This window comes from Scardinius erythrophthalmus (assembly GCF_964197995.2).
Source record: "Scardinius erythrophthalmus genome assembly, chromosome: 16".
NCBI lineage: Eukaryota > Metazoa > Chordata > Actinopteri > Cypriniformes > Leuciscidae > Scardinius > Scardinius erythrophthalmus.
Window position 1 is genome coordinate 20,187,511 of NC_138236.1, and position 17,114 is coordinate 20,204,624.

Here is a 17,114-nt window from a genome sequence, read left to right on the forward strand (position 1 = left end):
ACCCAATACTGTGAAATTAATATTATAAGTATGTCTAAAACATTATTTGGAAAATATAGTTTACATGCAGTTTACTCATTTAAGCTACCTATTTACTCAAGCATTTAAGAAATGTTTTTTTGTTTATTTACTCAAGCATTTAAAAAAAATGTTTTTGTTTTGTTTATTTACTCATGTATTTATTTTTATCGTATTTTTATTATTTATTTATTTATTTTAAAAATGTTTAATTTTTAATATATAATTTTTTCCTGAACTTTTCCACGGACCGCTAACGCTCTATTGTGGCCTTGAAGGTCCCTGGAGCCCAGTTTGAAAACCCCTGACTTAAATTGATGTATTAAAGAGGCAAGATCTTTGGCAAAAAAGCCTTATGAGATAAAAAAATACAATAAAAATCTTCCTTCCATCCTACATTTTGCGAATATAAAAATTGAATATCAAAACTATAAAGTTTAAAATGTTGTCAATACATTATTTTTATATTTAAAATAGTAAATAATGTCTTTAACAGGCAACATTACACTTAAGTGACAAAAAAATATAATTTGTATTCATAAATAATTGTCATAATTCATAATCAATCCATAATTTAATTCGTAAACTGCCTATCAGTTATCATTTTCAGTGGCTTGCATCATAACGTTTAGTGTTTCATGTTATTGCCATAGACATGTTCGTTAGCGCCTCTATCGGGCACTTTAGTCTTTTGCTGTTTATTGCGTCAGACGGATGCGCTTTACGACGGTTATTATGACTTTACGGTAGCGCCTGTGAAGCACTGGAGTCTGTGTGCATGCTGGATTTAGGCTGACGTTTCCCTAGTTGCATACAGGTGAGTTATTAATTATCTTCAGTGAGACTTCAAATACAGATGCTGCCGTATATGTGCTGATCAATAAATCTAAAATTTTGCATGTCTTATATGTGATTTCTTGACTTTAGTAGTCATAGCTCTGCTGAAATGAACAGATCATGCGTTTAGCCAATTAGCCGGTCTATCTATAGACTTCAAATCTCTCAAGTTATTATTGAAGCATTACATTGTAATGTAAATACAAAAAGGTTACTAAGTAAAAGAGATTATTGCGATCTTGAAATGAATAAACGTATTTAAGGAAGTCTTAAATCAGTGAGATCATGTTCTGAATATACTGACTGTATTGTCAAGTTCAGTTTATTTGTCATTTGAACAGTTTACAAAAATGTATGACGAGGCTCAGATCACAGAAGTTAGATATATAAGAAAAGTATGTGATATTCAATAACTGTAAATCTTAAAAGTGCTGTTTATTGACAGAGAATATTGAAAACTGAATCTGACACTTTTGCTTTCATTTATGTATTGTAAGCGCAAACGGTTTTCAATGACATATATCTATCATATAAAGTTTAATAATAGTCATTGTGACATGCACAAAACTACAGAAATGAAAGAGATGCTCATTACACATTATTCACAAGTTTTGTGAATTTCTAATTGACATGACCCATATCTCCTCTCTGTCAGATGGACACTCTTTACATCTCTTCACACCCTGATGACTTCAGGAGTTTGTTACCCTTGATCGCTGCTGAATTCTGTCGATCTCCTCCACGAATAGTCCATGAGGACCCTCCGGCTGAGGTGGGCCGGTCTCGTCCTGCACTGGTCTTAGAGGGTGGCACGGTGCTCACCGGTGCCAATGCTGTGAGCTGGTACCTGGCATCAGCGGGCAAACGGACAGGCAGCGATAAGAAACAGGAAAGTCAGGTCTGGCAATGGCTGAGCTTTGCTGAGAATGAACTGATGCCTGTGGCCTGCTCTGTGGCATTCCCTCTGCTGGGGATCATGGGAGTTGATAAGAAGGTTTGTCTTTTTTGTGTGCCTTTATGGTCTGACTCTCTGTGTATCTCATGTGTTGATCGATAGGCATCACTGAGTGTACGGCTCCTTTTCCTTCAGACCTTTTTAAGTGAAAGAGACATACTCTGAATTTGACCCAGTGAGTAGTGAACACACACACTGCAATCTGTGGGCACACACACCGGGAGCAGCTATTTTGCTGTGGTTAGGTACCTTGCTCAAGAACGTTTCCTGCCGGTATTGAGAATTGAACCCCCAACCTTCTCTTACCATTAGGCCTCGACTGCCCCTGTATTTTTATTTTTCTAAACTGTTCCTGGATGAGAAGCTGCACTAACTTACATTTTTAATTTTAGCTTCTGCAGAGTTCCAGAGCGGAGCTGCTGCGTGTTCTCAAAGCTCTAGATGAGACTCTAGCACCGCGGACATTCCTGGTAGGAGAGGGTGTGACTCTGGCTGATATGGCTGTTGCTATGGCTGCACTGCTGCCATTCAAATATGTGAGTGCACATCTTTGAACTCTTTTATCATGACGGCTTATTAATAAAAGGGACAGTTCACACACAAAAAAGTTCTGTTATAATTTACTCACCTTCGTGTCGTTCCATACATGGCTGACTTACTTCTGTGGAACATCATAGAAGATATTTTGAAGAATGTTTCAACTGTTTTTATTCATACATTGAAAGTCAGCGGGGTCCAAAAACAATGTTGCGTGCCATTGACTTTCATAGTGTGGATAAAAAACAATATTTTTTCAAAATATCTTCTTTTGTGCTTCACAGAAGAAAGTAAGACATTCAGATAAGTGTTATTTTAGTATTATTTATGTACTGTTATGGTATTTATCAATATTGTGAATAAGCTTTTATTTTTTATATACTTCTATATGGCATTAATATATTTTTGTTTCAATTTTAGTAATTTTAGTACTTCAGTTTAAACTTATGTATTTAATTTAGTTGCCAGTTAAGGCAACTTTTTTAACTTTAAAAGTAATTTTTTGAAAATGTAATATTTTTATTTTATTTCAACTTTATTTCAAGAGTTTTTTGTTCTAGTTTTTAGTTAACAAAAACAACACTGATACATGTTTTGAATGGCATGAGCGACAGTGAACGATTTTTGGATGAACTGCTTCAACTTTCAGTTGCTGTAATTGATTCCTCATTATAGTACTTTTATTTAAGGCATTGGAGCCTGCAGACAGGAAGACATTGGTGAATGTGACCAGATGGTTTAATACCTGTGTGAACCAGCCACAATTCCTGAAGGTGTTGGGTAAAATCTCACTGTGTGAGAAAATGGTGCACGTGACCCCCAAACCCAGCGCTGCCGCCAATGCCACATCGACTGCTGCTTCTGCTACACCAGACAGCACACCTGGTAACGGTAAGGATGTGCGTATTTGGAAGTTGTTGCTTTTTTAATTACTTTAGAAATATGTCATAGCGTTTTGAGGGTATTTTAAGACCATTAAAAACTAGTGAATTAAAACAGCTCACATGATCTTTCAGATAGACTTTAGTCTTCTCAGAGTCTGGAAGCATTTTAGAAGTCTATGTTGCTCATGAATAATTCGTTTGTCCTCTTGTCCTTGTGATTCTCAGGTCCTCCTAAGACAGAGGCTCAACTGAAGAAAGAGGCCAAGAAGCGAGAAAAGCTGGAGAAGTTTCAACAAAAGAAAGAGATTGAGGAGAAGAAGAAGATGCAGCCTCAGACTGAGGTAGAGAGATGAATCTCAGCATATTATTCTCTTATTGACATCGCCACAACAGAGATAGAAAGAAAGCAGAACGCAGAACTTGCCATATTGTTTATTCTTCTATCCCCTCCAATAGAAAAAGGCCAAACCTGAGAAGAAGGAACTGGGTGTGATTAGCTACAACATACCCACGCCTTCTGGGGAGAAAAAAGGTGTGCTTCTGTTTCCATTAGCAGGAATTGTATTTATTTTAATTTGTCATGCACCCATCTAATCATTTATGTGTCTCAGATGTCCTGAGTCCTCTGCCCGATTCTTACAGTCCTCAGTATGTGGAAGCGGCCTGGTACTCCTGGTGGGAGAAACAGGGATTTTTCAAGCCTGAATATGGGGTATGACATGAAAATCATAATGTATTTTTATACTCTAATACAATAAACACTGTAGGTACACCACCAAAATGTAGTGTACAGATGTTTATATATCAAATGTTTATATTTTTTTAAGAGGTCAATACTTTTATTCAGCAAGTATGCATTAAATTGATCAACGATGACAGTAAAGACATTTACAGTCAGAAGATTTCTATTTCAAATAAATGCTGTTCTTTTGAACTTTCTGTTCAACAATAGTAATAAAAAGACAGGAAAACATTTAAGAGCAACCCAAAAAAGACAAAATTACATATTAAAAGCCAAAGTGAAAAGTTTAGTTTTAAGACAAGATTTGAATTCAGATAGAGAGGAAGCCATTCTAATAAAATTAGGAAGATTGTTCCAAAGAGTGAGGCCAGGCTCTATTACCCCACGTCTTTAGGCGGGCTCTGGGGATCTTAAGGAGGAATTTGCCGTCCGATCTTAGTTCTCTCACAGGAGTGTAAGGATGTAGTAACTTAGTCAGATAAGAAGGTGCTAGATTATTTAAAGATTTATACACAAGTAGTAAGATTTTGTACTCGATTCTGTATTGAGTAGGCAAATAGAAATGTTTCTTGAGCAGCGAATCATCATATTAGAATGATTTCTGAAGCATCATGTGACACTGAAGACTGGAGCAATGATGCAGAAAACTTAGCTTTTACATCACAGGAATAAATTACATTTGAAAATATATTAAAATAGAAAACAGTATTTTAAATTGTAGTTATAGTGCACAATATTACTGTTTTTACTGTATTTTTGATCAAATAAATGCGGCCTTGGTGAGCATAAGAGACTTCTTTCCAAAACATTAAAAAATCTTACAAACCCCAAACTTTTGAACGATAGTGTATATTCATTATTGATATTTCTGCTGTTTATTATCCAGAGAAAGAATGTAAGTGAGCCAAACCCACGTGGCGTGTTCATGATGTGTATTCCTCCACCTAATGTGACGGGATCCCTCCACCTTGGTCACGCCTTGACCAATGCAATTCAGGACTCCCTGACAAGATGGTAACCGGTTATAATTGTTATATATAGATAATTAATGTAATGTTATTAGCCATTTTATCCATTTTATGCTTTTTTAGCTGTAATAAAAACAATTAGACAAGCATATAAAAGTCAAGACGAGACATTTTGTGGCTGATTGTTAATGTTTGGATAACTTAAGATAGATTTGAAACGGTAATTTATGATATGGAGCCTATGACGTCACGTGTCAGAAATAATATGTTTGATCGTTGGTTTGCTTTAATGTGTTAATGCAGGCACAGGATGAGAGGAGAGACCACTCTGTGGAATCCCGGCTGTGATCACGCTGGTATCGCCACACAGGTGGTGGTGGAGAAGAAACTGATGAGAGAGCGAAAGATGACCAGACACGATCTCGGGAGAGAGAAATTCATCCAGGAGGTCTGGAAGTGGAAGAACGAGTGAGTGTGTGAGGTTGAGGAGAATTCTAAGATCATTAAATTATTGATTTAACTCCAATTATATGAACAATTGTCTTCCTTTTGGCGTCGAACAGAAAGGGAGATCGCATCTATCATCAGCTGAAGAAGCTGGGCTCCTCTCTGGACTGGGACAGAGCTTGTTTTACCATGGATACTGTGAGTACAATGCACAAAAACCCAACCCAGGTGTTAAATGACAGCCAAAAATTCTTGTTAAAAAGCTTGTCATTGCTAAGCTTTAAAGTGTCGCTATTTAATGATGGATAATCAGTTTTTAAACATGTGTAATACTGTCTGCTTGCAGAAACTGTCATTTGCGGTCCAGGAGGCATTTATACGTATGCATGAGGAAGGTGTGATTTACAGGAGCAAGAGACTCGTCAACTGGTCCTGCACCCTCAACTCCGCCATCTCTGACATAGAGGTACATTCATATCATATGTGGAGCCAGTTTTGGGGTCAAGATTTGTTTTTTGAATGCAAGAAATGAATACTATTAATTAGCAAGGATGCATTAAATTGATCAAAAGTGACAGTTAAGACTTTTATTATTATCATGGTTTTTACAAAAATGTTAAGTAGCTCAACTGTTTCCAACACTGATAATAATAATAAATGTTTCTTCAGCAGCAAATTGTCATACAATGATTTCTGAAGGATCATGTGACACTGAAGATGAGTAATGATGCTTAAAATTCAGCTTTGCCATCATAGGATAGTATTTTTGATCAAATAAATGCAGTGTGACCGCAACAAAGTTTTGCAGAACTTTCATAAAATAGAGTTTTAAACTCTCCAAACACAGTAAAAGCTAGTCTGAGAAAATATATCCATAAATTTTTTGACAGTTTAACTACATCTATGTCGGAAAGTAGCAGATGACAGAAGGTACATCTTCACTAACAGTCTCAGAGTCTCTGTTTTCTGAGGTCACCTGATGAATGTTGTGTTCTAGGTCGATAAAAAGGAGCTGACAGGGCGAACCCTTCTTCCTGTGCCGGGTTATAAGGAAAAAGTCGAGTTTGGCGTGCTGGTGTCTTTCTCTTACAAGATTGAAGGATCAGGTGAGGGTTGTGTCTGGAGAAATGAGGTTAGAAGTACTGACAAGACATACAGAGGTTTATAAAATGTAATGTTCTCCTGCAGATGAGGAGGTGGTAGTGGCCACCACACGTATTGAGACCATGCTTGGAGACACGGCTGTGGCCGTCCACCCTAATGACCCCAGATATCAGGTGATGCCAACGTTTCCTTTTCATAACTCTGGTGTTTGAGAAATGGTTTTGAGACTGTGTTTGAGTTAAATGAACTCTTTGCTATCCAGCATCTCAAAGGAAAGATGGTCGTTCACCCATTCTGTGACAGAAAGATGCCCATCGTGTTTGATGACTTTGTTGATATGAACTTCGGAACAGGTAATAAATGTTACAAGGACAAAAACATATATTTTCTGTAAGTTTGTCTTTCTTCTGGGTCCGTGTGCAGTTTACAGTGGAGTGTTGTTGTACAGGTGCTGTGAAGATCACTCCTGCTCATGACCATAATGATTATGAGGTGGGAGAGAGACACAAACTGGCCTTCATCAACATCCTGGATGAAAATGGTCTACTAATCAATGTTCCTCCTCCATTCCTGGTAGGCACACACACATATCTTTGACCCTGTTCACACCAGGTATTATTTTTAATCTCGTCATAAATATGATGGAAGATTGACAACTTGTTCTCTGGTGTTTTAGGGGGTGAAGCGCTTTGAGGCGAGGAAAACTGTGCTCCAGGCTCTGAAAGATAGAGGCCAGTTTAAGGAGGTCAAAGACAATCCGATGGTGGTGCCCGTCTGCAGGTTAGACACTAACTTCCTCTTAACTCCTTAACTTTCTGTTGTTTTCAGCTGGTGGATCGCTGGTGTGGTCTGATAAGGTTGTGTAAAGCAGGGAAAAATCAATGCTAAAATCAGATATAATTTACTAAATGCCTCTTACATTCCCAGAAAGTGTCATATAGCTGGCAAAACTTCATTTGCAAGGATTTATAATAAATAATTTGCTTATTTAAAGTAACTTGATAACTATCACAGCCAGTGATAACCAAACATGTTGTCTATCACCAGATGTGAACCGCAGGTAAAGTGCCTCCTATTGGAATAACAAAGAAATTAACAATGAAAGATCCACTGTTGAAAATGGAGGAACATTGAATTTTTTTTTGTGGAGAGGAAGAAATAATACTTTTTCATGTCCTTGTATGTACGCCCAGAATATGCATATTATGGAGATGCCAATGTGGTCGGTTTTTTTTTTTTTTTTTTTTTTTTTTTTTTTTTAATTTCATGAGTTCAGATGCAAAAGCCTCTAAGTGCCATCTGACATTTTCTTCTAGAATTATCATTTTTATCAAGCTTGTTTATTTAAGTTCAGTAATTTCACTTAAATGGCAATGAAAATGACTTTTGAATTAATTCAAAACAATGACAATGAATTAATTGTCATTTAAGTGAAATTACTGAACTTAAATATACGAGCTTGATAAAAATGATCATTCTAGAAGAAAATTTCAGATGGCACTTAGAGGCTTTTGCATCTGAACTTTTAATTTATTTATATTGTATTTTAATTTATTACTATAATTTGTGTCAATTTTTTGTGCAGTACGAGAGCCTACGAGAGCATGAAACTATAGTAATTTAATATTGTACAGTAAACAGTTCTCATACATGATCTGGGTCCTGAAGCCAAACCACATGAGAAGCACCGCTTTGATCTATGCAGAAGTGCCATCTAATCTTGGAATAGACCTTTAAAGTCGGCAAGAAACAGAAGTTGCAGTAGTCTTTTCTTCCCTATTGTGATGTTTATCCAAGTGAAACGACTTATAGAACAAGAAAAAAATGTGGTGCGGGTTTTTTCGGGATCAGGAATTGATTAGATCGTTGGATGGTTGTGGTTTACTGTTGCTGTGATCTCATGTGAGTGACAGGTTGTCCCGTCCTCGTGCCAGTAAACACATCATTAGCGAAAAGTAGAGGTGTCGTTGCAAGAGGAAGGGGAAGTTATCATGATTTAAAGATCATGAGGGCACATGAATGAATAAACAAATAAATAATGATGCATACCAATAAATAATTGGTATGCCAATTATTTATTCATACCAAAAAAAAGCTCTGCAATATTACATTAAAAATAAGAATTATTCGTCCATTTTGATTTCATGGTGACTTTAATTCCATTACAGCTGTTATGTTTACATGCACAAAGCAATTGATGAGTGTTTGTGTGTTTCTCAGCCGCTCTAAGGACATAGTGGAGCCTCTGCTGAAGCCTCAGTGGTACGTGGACTGCAGAGAGATGGGAAAGCAGGCTGCAGATGTCGTCAGAAACGGAGAGCTCAAGATCATCCCTGACCACCACCTCAAAACCTGGTTCAACTGGATGGACAACATCAGGTGACCCATCTATTTCAGCTCAGACGTTTTCTGCTGGAGTCGCTGTGTGTGCGTATTAACACTTTTTGGGTATCAGGGACTGGTGCATCTCACGGCAGTTGTGGTGGGGCCACAGGATACCGGCGTACTTTGTGACTGTGAATGATTCGTCAGTCAAACCAGGCGAGGTGAGCAGAGACACAGGAAAATGCAGCCTGCTGTATGTGCTGTGGATACACAGGGATGCTGGGAATTAAGATACTGTATTGTTGCATGCTTTTAGGATGTGGACGGACATTATTGGGTCAGCGGGAGATCTGAGGAGGAAGCCAGAGAAAAAGCTGCCAAACGCTTCAATGTCACTGCAGACAAAATCTCTCTACGCCAGGGTGCGAATCAGACATACACTTGCTCTCATTACCACTGAGTCATTTTTTCCTCCTGTTTTGTTCATGTCAGTTTTTACCCTCTGGCATCAATAAAGCATCTTTCTTTCTGTCTGTTTGTGTTTCAGATGAAGATGTGTTGGACACTTGGTTCTCCTCAGGGATCTTCCCCTTCTCCATCTTTGGCTGGCCCAATGAGGTCAGATATTAATACAGATCACACACACACACACACACACACACACACACACACACACACACACACACACACACACAGAGCATGCATTCAAGACTGTAGTGGCAATAATTAGTGTAAACTAATATGTGAGTGTAGGGCTAATTTTTGCTTGTCTAACCAGATTTTTCTTCATTTATTGATTGAATGTATTGTTCATTTTATTTTATTGTTGTTTTATTATTTTACATTATAATATTATTTTATTTTATAATATTTTTATATTACTTGTATAATACCAGATTTATTTTTTTATTTAATTTAATTTGTTTTTTTAAATATATCTAATAATAAAAAGTTGTATTTTTCATTTAATTGAATTTACTTCCTATTTTTGTTTTTATATATTTATAAAACATGAAATACTCTAATTACATTTCTAATTATATATATTGACATTATATAATACAATTATGTCAGTCAATGTTTTCAATGAAAGTTATTATAAAGTGTTATAGAGAAAGTCTAGGTTCTTTATGTCCCTGGGTCTCTGCAAAACCTGTTTTTTATTGTTTTTATACAATAATATATACAGAGACTGCAGTGATTAAGTAATTTTGCAATATTTGTGTGTTAGTCAGAGGACCTGAGAGTCTTCTACCCAGGAACACTGTTAGAGACAGGCCACGATATCCTGTTCTTCTGGGTGGCTCGTATGGTCATGATGGGCCTCAAACTTACTGGAAAACTACCTTTCAAAGAGGTGGGTGTTTTGTATTTTTAATATACATTAGGGGTGTCCCCGACTATGGATTTTCATAGTCGAATCAGAATCGTCAAGTCTTGCCTATAGTCGACTAATAGTCGAATCGTGTGTGGGGGTGGGGCTGGGGGCGGGGCTTTAGCATTTCAAAGCCGCGATGTACAGAAAATCGCACAGAGATATAGAAGAAAATGTATAAAAATATTTTGGATCAATAAAACTAAGAAATAACATAAATACCTCCAGAAAGGCCACACTGCAGATAGGATTTACATTTCACATGCAAATCAAATTAAATCGGCTAAATTACCTGTGCGAGCAGGCTCTAAGTACAGCACAACATCGATGCACCGAAAAAATAAACAATTAATTTACAAAATTAATTTAGAACAGAATATACATTTCTAATAAATAAAAATACAAAACGAAATAAATCAGAATCAAGTCACAAGATGAGGAGCAAATGTGTGCAAAATGCCTAAAGTGCAAGGGAACATATATTCATTAGATAACCCTGACAGATCAATAAATAAAATAAAAATAAAGAAATTATTAAAATAACGGTAGCAGCCAGAATTTTCAACTTTGTCTTTTTAACTGCAGAAACAACAATAAATGCTAAACTGGAGTGGCAGTCTTTTTAGCTAAAAATGTTCACAGCATCCAAAAATCAAATTAGAACTGGCTGAAAAGTTTTGAAATCACTTGTACCCTTCCTGATCGAGAGAACAAATCCAGTCTTTCACTCTGTCTGTGTCCATTGGAGTCTTTTCAAATTGTGCACGTGGATAAAATACATTCTAAAACACTTAACGTGAAAAACGTTTACGGCTTAATCTCCTAAAATAGTTAAATTAAAATATCAAATTATGCAAAGAAAGCGCTTTACTATAGGAGGAACGCATTGCGTTCATATTCTGGGTTCATCTGCTTATCTGCACATAGTATGGTTTCTTAATAAAGTGTGTACTGTGTACATGCATTAAGCCACATTAAAGTGCCTTTTAAGCGTTTTAAAAGCTTTTTTCACGTTAAGCATTTTAGAATGTCCCGTGGAAAACCAACTTGTTAACGTTGGCCGGCAGAAGTGCGATCATGGTTTTCCTGATGCTAAATCCAGCCTTGGAGAATATTCTTTCTGATGGTGTACATCCACACTTTAGATTTTCTTATCCCAGACATTGTTAAAGATTTAAATCCTTGCCGCCAAGACGCTCCTCTGTCGGTCACGGATTGAAAGTGAAACTTAAATCTGTCACGGGGTGTTTGGATTTATTCACGCACGTTAAAAAATATTTATTAAAAGCTTCTTTCTTTGCACATTTTTATATACAGCATTATCATAATAGGCTGAATATTAACGTATTGACAGAAAACCGGTAGTAACTTCTATGTGAAATCAGACATTGAGCGCCCTCATATAGCCAAAGTGGCATGATCCTCGTTTCATAACACCTCTGCGAAGATTCGACCGTGAGATCGGTAGTCAAATCAGGCTCCTCCTATCGAAGCATCGAATCTTCGACTGTTCGGGGTCACCCCCAGTATTAAATTGTATATTGTATATTTTATATTTAGAGCTTCTGGACCTGCAGTTTAAAAGAGTTTCTAACAGACTGTTAAACTTCCACTTAGATGTATTAGGATGTGTCAATTCATTCAAAGCTTATGTAACTTGTGGTGTAAATCTGGTGTGTTTTTTCAGGTGTACCTGCATGCAGTGGTACGTGATGCCCATGGCAGGAAAATGAGCAAGTCTCTCGGTAACGTCATCGACCCTCTGGACGTCATCACTGGCATTTCACTGGAGGTAGCTAAACTACTGACTCTTCCATGTGGCTACATAAGGCGTCGTTGCACAAAATGAATTTGAGGTGTGTGTGTGTGTGTGTGTGTGTGTATAGGGTCTTCACGGTCAACTAGCAGACAGTAATCTAGATCCTCTGGAGATTGAGAAGGCCAAACAGGGACAGGTATAACCAGTTTTCTATGAGCTCCTGTAATCTCTTGTTATTGTACCTTTTAGCTTTTGCTATGTTTTTCTATTACATTCTGTTTGTGCATGTGTCCGCTCTCTAGAAATCCGACTATCCCAGTGGAATTCCAGAATGCGGGACTGACGCGCTCAGATTTGCTCTATGTGCTTATACTGGTCAAGGTAAAAAAAAAATATCAGAAGCATATCTACATTGACCTGTCAGTTATTGTAGTACACAAAAAGTACACATATTATCATAAAGGCCCCGATAAACTCACGGCAAAGTTCTTTTTCATTCTTTGCTCAGGGTAAAACGTAGATCGAAATGCCTTTGCTGGGATTTACTGTTAGTGAACTTCCCGATGCCGCCCTTGTAGCTGGGAGCAGTGTTTAGATGAATATGTAAACGTGTGTTGCATGCTTTCCTCTCAATAACAAAATAAATGTAAAATCATCATTGACAAACCTGTATTGATATACCAGTATTCTGAATATTTGGGTGGATGATAATAATAATAGTAATAATAATTAATAATAATAAAACATGTCCTGATAAAGTATTACTTTGTGCTTTTTCTGTTTATTTCTCCCAGGCCGAGACATTAATCTGGACGTGAACAGGATTCTGGGATACAGGCATTTCTGTAACAAGCTGTGGAACGCAGTGAAGTTTGCCATGAGGACACTGGGAGAGGGATTTGTTCCCTGCCAAAAAGCTCAGGTGAGAGAAAGAGATGGACGGGTGGAGGTGATGGATAGATGGACGATGTGTCAGGAGTCAGGACATTGTTAAAAACATACACTTTGTGGTGTATTGTGGGTTTATTTCCCTCTAAGTTAATTTCTGTCTCTCAGCTGTGCGGCAGTGAAAGTGTGTCCGATCGCTGGATTCTGTCCCGTCTGAGCGCAGCAGTAGCGCAGTGTGATAACGGATTCCAGGCCTACGATTTCCCGACAATCACCACTGCCATTTACAATTTCTGGCTGTACGAGCTCTGTGATGTTTATCTGGTAATGAATACACACACCACCTACACACAATTGCTTTTGACCTCTTCAATTGTATATTTAATTTGGTCTCTGCACACATTTCTAAATAAGCTTTAGAGTTTTGTTGAAAAGTTTAACTTTGAGATGTTATTCTGCTCATATAGGAAAGTGTGAAGCCGGTGTTGAGCAGGACAGATTCAGAAGGGCAGAAACAGGCAGACATCTGCAGACAGACTCTCTACACCTGTCTTGAGGTGGGACTCCGCCTCCTGTCTCCCATCATGCCTTTTGTTTCTGAAGAGCTCTTCCAGCGGTTGCCAAGGAGACGGTCTCAGGACAGCCCCCCCAGCATCAGTGTCACACCTTATCCAGACACTTCAGAGGTGAGCAGGGGTGACCAAATGTAGGGCTGCACGATGAATCGAAATACATCCGAAATCGTGAAATGGCTTAGTGCAGGGCTTCCCAAACTGGGATATGTGAGGTGACAGAGGGGATACGTGGACAAAAAGCTGAGTTTTGTCCAAATTGTGCAGCTCTACAAATGAGTTCAGCAAACCTGTATTATTAGACTGAATCTAATAAGAATAATTTTCTGCTCAAAAGGGGTAAAATCCCAGAGTGAACCAGCCAGAATAAAAAAAGATTGAGTTTTAGATAACAAACACTTTATTAATCATGATATAGTCTTTGATGTACCACTATAATGAGTTCTTTGGAGAGTTTTTTCCATTGAGGGGAATGTAGTTGAATGTGAAGATGACTGGAATAAAAATAACGTTTTGGAACTTCAGCGACACAAAGTTTAAATTACATGAAGAGTGGAGAGAGGAAACCATCTGAAACAAATGCATCCTGTGTTGGTTACTAGTATAAATGGTGTTTTGTTTGGTTGTAGTTCTGTTGGCACAGCGAGGAGGTCGACCGTCAGATGGAGTTTGTCATGTCTGTGGTCAGAACCATCCGATCACTCCGGGCCGATTACAACCTGACCAAGACCCGCGCTGACTGTGAGACATCACACAATACACTGCACACTCATTTCACACTGAATACATTCAGCTAGGGAGTATTGCTGATGTGACTGATCCAAATCCAGTGCTGGTCATTAAAAAAAGGAATGCACAATATGTTGGTAAATGCTATATCTGACTGATATTAGAATTTTTAATCAGTATTAGTCAGTATTTGGTATTGCCTATTTTTCTCTGTTTTGTTACATTTGTTACTTTGCCTTCATCTAACACTTACTGGAAGTTAATCTTTAAAATCTTGGCAGATCTCAAAATTACTTCTTTTTTTCTTTTTCGTTAGAGATTTTCTGGGGGGTTTTGTGTTGATTTTAGACAAAACGGTGTAGAATCTTCATATCAGCCATATACACTTTACTGTTCAAAAGTTTGGGGTTAGTATGATAAAAAAAAAAAAAAAAAAAAAAAGTTAATAGTAGTGTAATGCTCACCAAGATTGCATTTATTTGATTAATAAAAACAGTAATATTGTAAAATATTACTACAATATAAAAGGTTTTCTGTTTTAATACCTCTTAAAATGTACTTTATTCCTGTGATGGTAAAGCTGAATTTTCAGCATCATCCAGTCTTCAGTGTCACATGATCCTTCAGAAATCATTCTTTTTCCAGAATTCTTTGATGAATAGAAAGTTCAAAAGAATGGCATTTTATTTGAAATAGAAATATTTTGTCATTTTAAATTCATTTACTGTCACTTTTGATCAATTTAATGCAACCTTGCTGAAAAAAAGTTAATTTCTTAAAAGAATAAATACATTTCTTAAAAAAAAAAATGTCACTGATCCCAAACATTTTAACGAAGTAAGTTGTGTGTGTATATATATATGTTTCTAATTAGTAACTGAATTCATGGAAATTTTACATTTTTGAACATTTCCATGTTTTTACCAGGTTATTACTTAATTTACCCCCTTTTTGTTAACAAAAAATCTTTTTTTCAAGAACGACTGCAAAAAACAGTGTAATGCAAGAAAACATATTTTTATCAATATTTATGAGAAATTTTATTTAAATATATTATTGATGAAATTTATAAGAACTTATAATATGAGAATTACTAGTATGAACTCCAATGACTTTAGTGGATTCAATTAAATTAATTGGAAACTTATACTGCTCAAAATAGTGTACATTTATGAAACCTACATTTTCTTTTTTTAACAAAACACCAGTATATTAATTTTACTTTCATATGAAAAAATTATGATGATAAACAGCTTGAATCTGTTTTTAATGCTGCAATAGTTCATCAATAGGTGGCAGCAAAGTAAAATGTGGACTTTTTTCCTTGTCCAAACCCTCTTTCCTTTTCCATATTTAGACTGTTTCGTCTATGAACTTTTGCTCTACAAACACATTAAGACAATTTGTGCTTGTGATTTTAATGTAATTTCAGATTTATTGTGTGTGATTGCAAAAGCATGTACATACACAAAATGAGGAAAGAAGCTAAATGCATTTTACACAAGTAATTTGAGACAAATCTAATGAATAGATGTAAATTAAAAAATAAAAAGCATAATTTCATGTGTAAAGCCACAGTTCACTTTCAGGTCAAAACGGACTCAAAAGGTGAAACTATTTAGTTTAAATTTTGTTAAAAAACGTGAATGATGTGTACAAACTTACAAAGTTTCATCTTCATACTATGGATAAAAAAAAAAAAAAAAAAATGTATGTACCTCTTCTGGGTCAAAATGGACCCAAATGTGAAAATTCTACTGTGTAAAGCCATCAAAGATACATTTCTGAGACTGAAGTGTATTTGAGTTTCCAATTATGTTGCAGAACAACATTAGTAGATTCATTATAGAATCACAAGAGAGAAACGTTGGTGCATCCCTAATCTAAACATTAACCACATCACACACACAGGTTGACCATAAATGCTTTCATCACAATTTCATATTTTATTAGCAGACACAAATGTACCTCTTGTGTTATATCTCTGTCAGGTTACCTGCAGTGCATAGACTCTGATACTGCTGCTCTGGTCCAGGCATACAGCCTTCAGATCCAGACACTGTCTTACTCTCAGACCATTCACCCAGTGGTTGGAGGCGACAACACTATCCCACAAGGCTGTGCGGTGGCTATCGCCTCGGACAAATGCACTGTTCATCTCATGCTGAAGGTAAAAATGTTGTTGCGTGACGAGAATGCGTTTTCGCTTGCACTCATACACCTGAAGGGAGTTTTATTCTGGTTGTCATAATCCCCACCACAGCTTCCAAATACGATAATTAAATTAATCATCCGGAATGAGGAGATAAAGTGAATTTAAATATGATACTCCAAAAATAACATCACCACCAGCTCAACACCCAATAATCTAGTTTGGCTTTGCATCAAAAATTCATTTCCTCCTACAGAATCACATTTTAATGAGTATAATGAGCTTTCTGTGTCTGTAAACATGCCAGTTTCAAAATCCTTGTCTCCGACTCAGGGTTTGATCGACTTGGAAAAGGAGGTCACTAAACTGACGGCAAAGGAAGCGGAGCTGGAGAAACAGATGGAAAAGATGAAGGAAAAGATGAACAAGAACGACTACAAGGACAAAGTTCCTGTTAAAGTGCAGGAGGCGGATGCTGAGAAGGTAAGTAGGATGAAGGGGAAGCAATTTGCCTGAGAAAATAATCTTAAATTAGTTTTTTACTGGTCTTGAAGAAAAGTGCAACATTTTCTTTCTTTCCAGCTGAGGCAGAATGAAACAGAGCTGCAGAAAGTGAAGGAAGCCATCGAGAACTTCAGAAAAATGATGTAACTGCTCACCTTTATCATGTTTTTTTAATCATCGTTTATGAACATTGAGATCCTTTCCTTTCCTTTGTTTAATGTCACTCAGTCCTGTCTACTGAACTATGTGGGGAAGCTTGAATAAAAATCAACGTTAGATTAAATATCTAAAATGGTCTCATTTGTCTAATTTAATATA

The 17,114-nt window shown here is 36.8% G+C and overlaps 1 protein-coding gene across 1 annotated transcript; it reads left to right on the plus strand.

Annotated features, from left to right (window-relative positions):
- Nucleotides 1–741: 741 nt before the first annotated feature.
- Nucleotides 742–17,079, plus strand: vars1 (valyl-tRNA synthetase 1). Its single transcript, XM_081387814.1, has 31 exons — nucleotides 742–835; nucleotides 1,511–1,849; nucleotides 2,203–2,346; nucleotides 3,037–3,238; nucleotides 3,457–3,572; nucleotides 3,688–3,763; nucleotides 3,843–3,943; nucleotides 4,860–4,987; nucleotides 5,245–5,409; nucleotides 5,505–5,586; nucleotides 5,735–5,854; nucleotides 6,386–6,494; nucleotides 6,577–6,665; nucleotides 6,755–6,845; nucleotides 6,941–7,065; nucleotides 7,169–7,272; nucleotides 8,713–8,871; nucleotides 8,948–9,038; nucleotides 9,134–9,239; nucleotides 9,365–9,435; nucleotides 10,049–10,174; nucleotides 11,880–11,984; nucleotides 12,079–12,147; nucleotides 12,254–12,332; nucleotides 12,746–12,873; nucleotides 13,008–13,163; nucleotides 13,307–13,525; nucleotides 14,041–14,152; nucleotides 16,132–16,310; nucleotides 16,626–16,775; nucleotides 16,875–17,079. Exons 2-31 carry the CDS (start codon nucleotides 1,511–1,513, stop codon nucleotides 16,941–16,943), a joined length of 3,810 nt encoding a protein of 1,269 aa, XP_081243940.1. The 5' UTR covers nucleotides 742–835; the 3' UTR covers nucleotides 16,944–17,079.
- The last annotated feature ends 35 nt before the right edge of the window (nucleotides 17,080–17,114 follow it).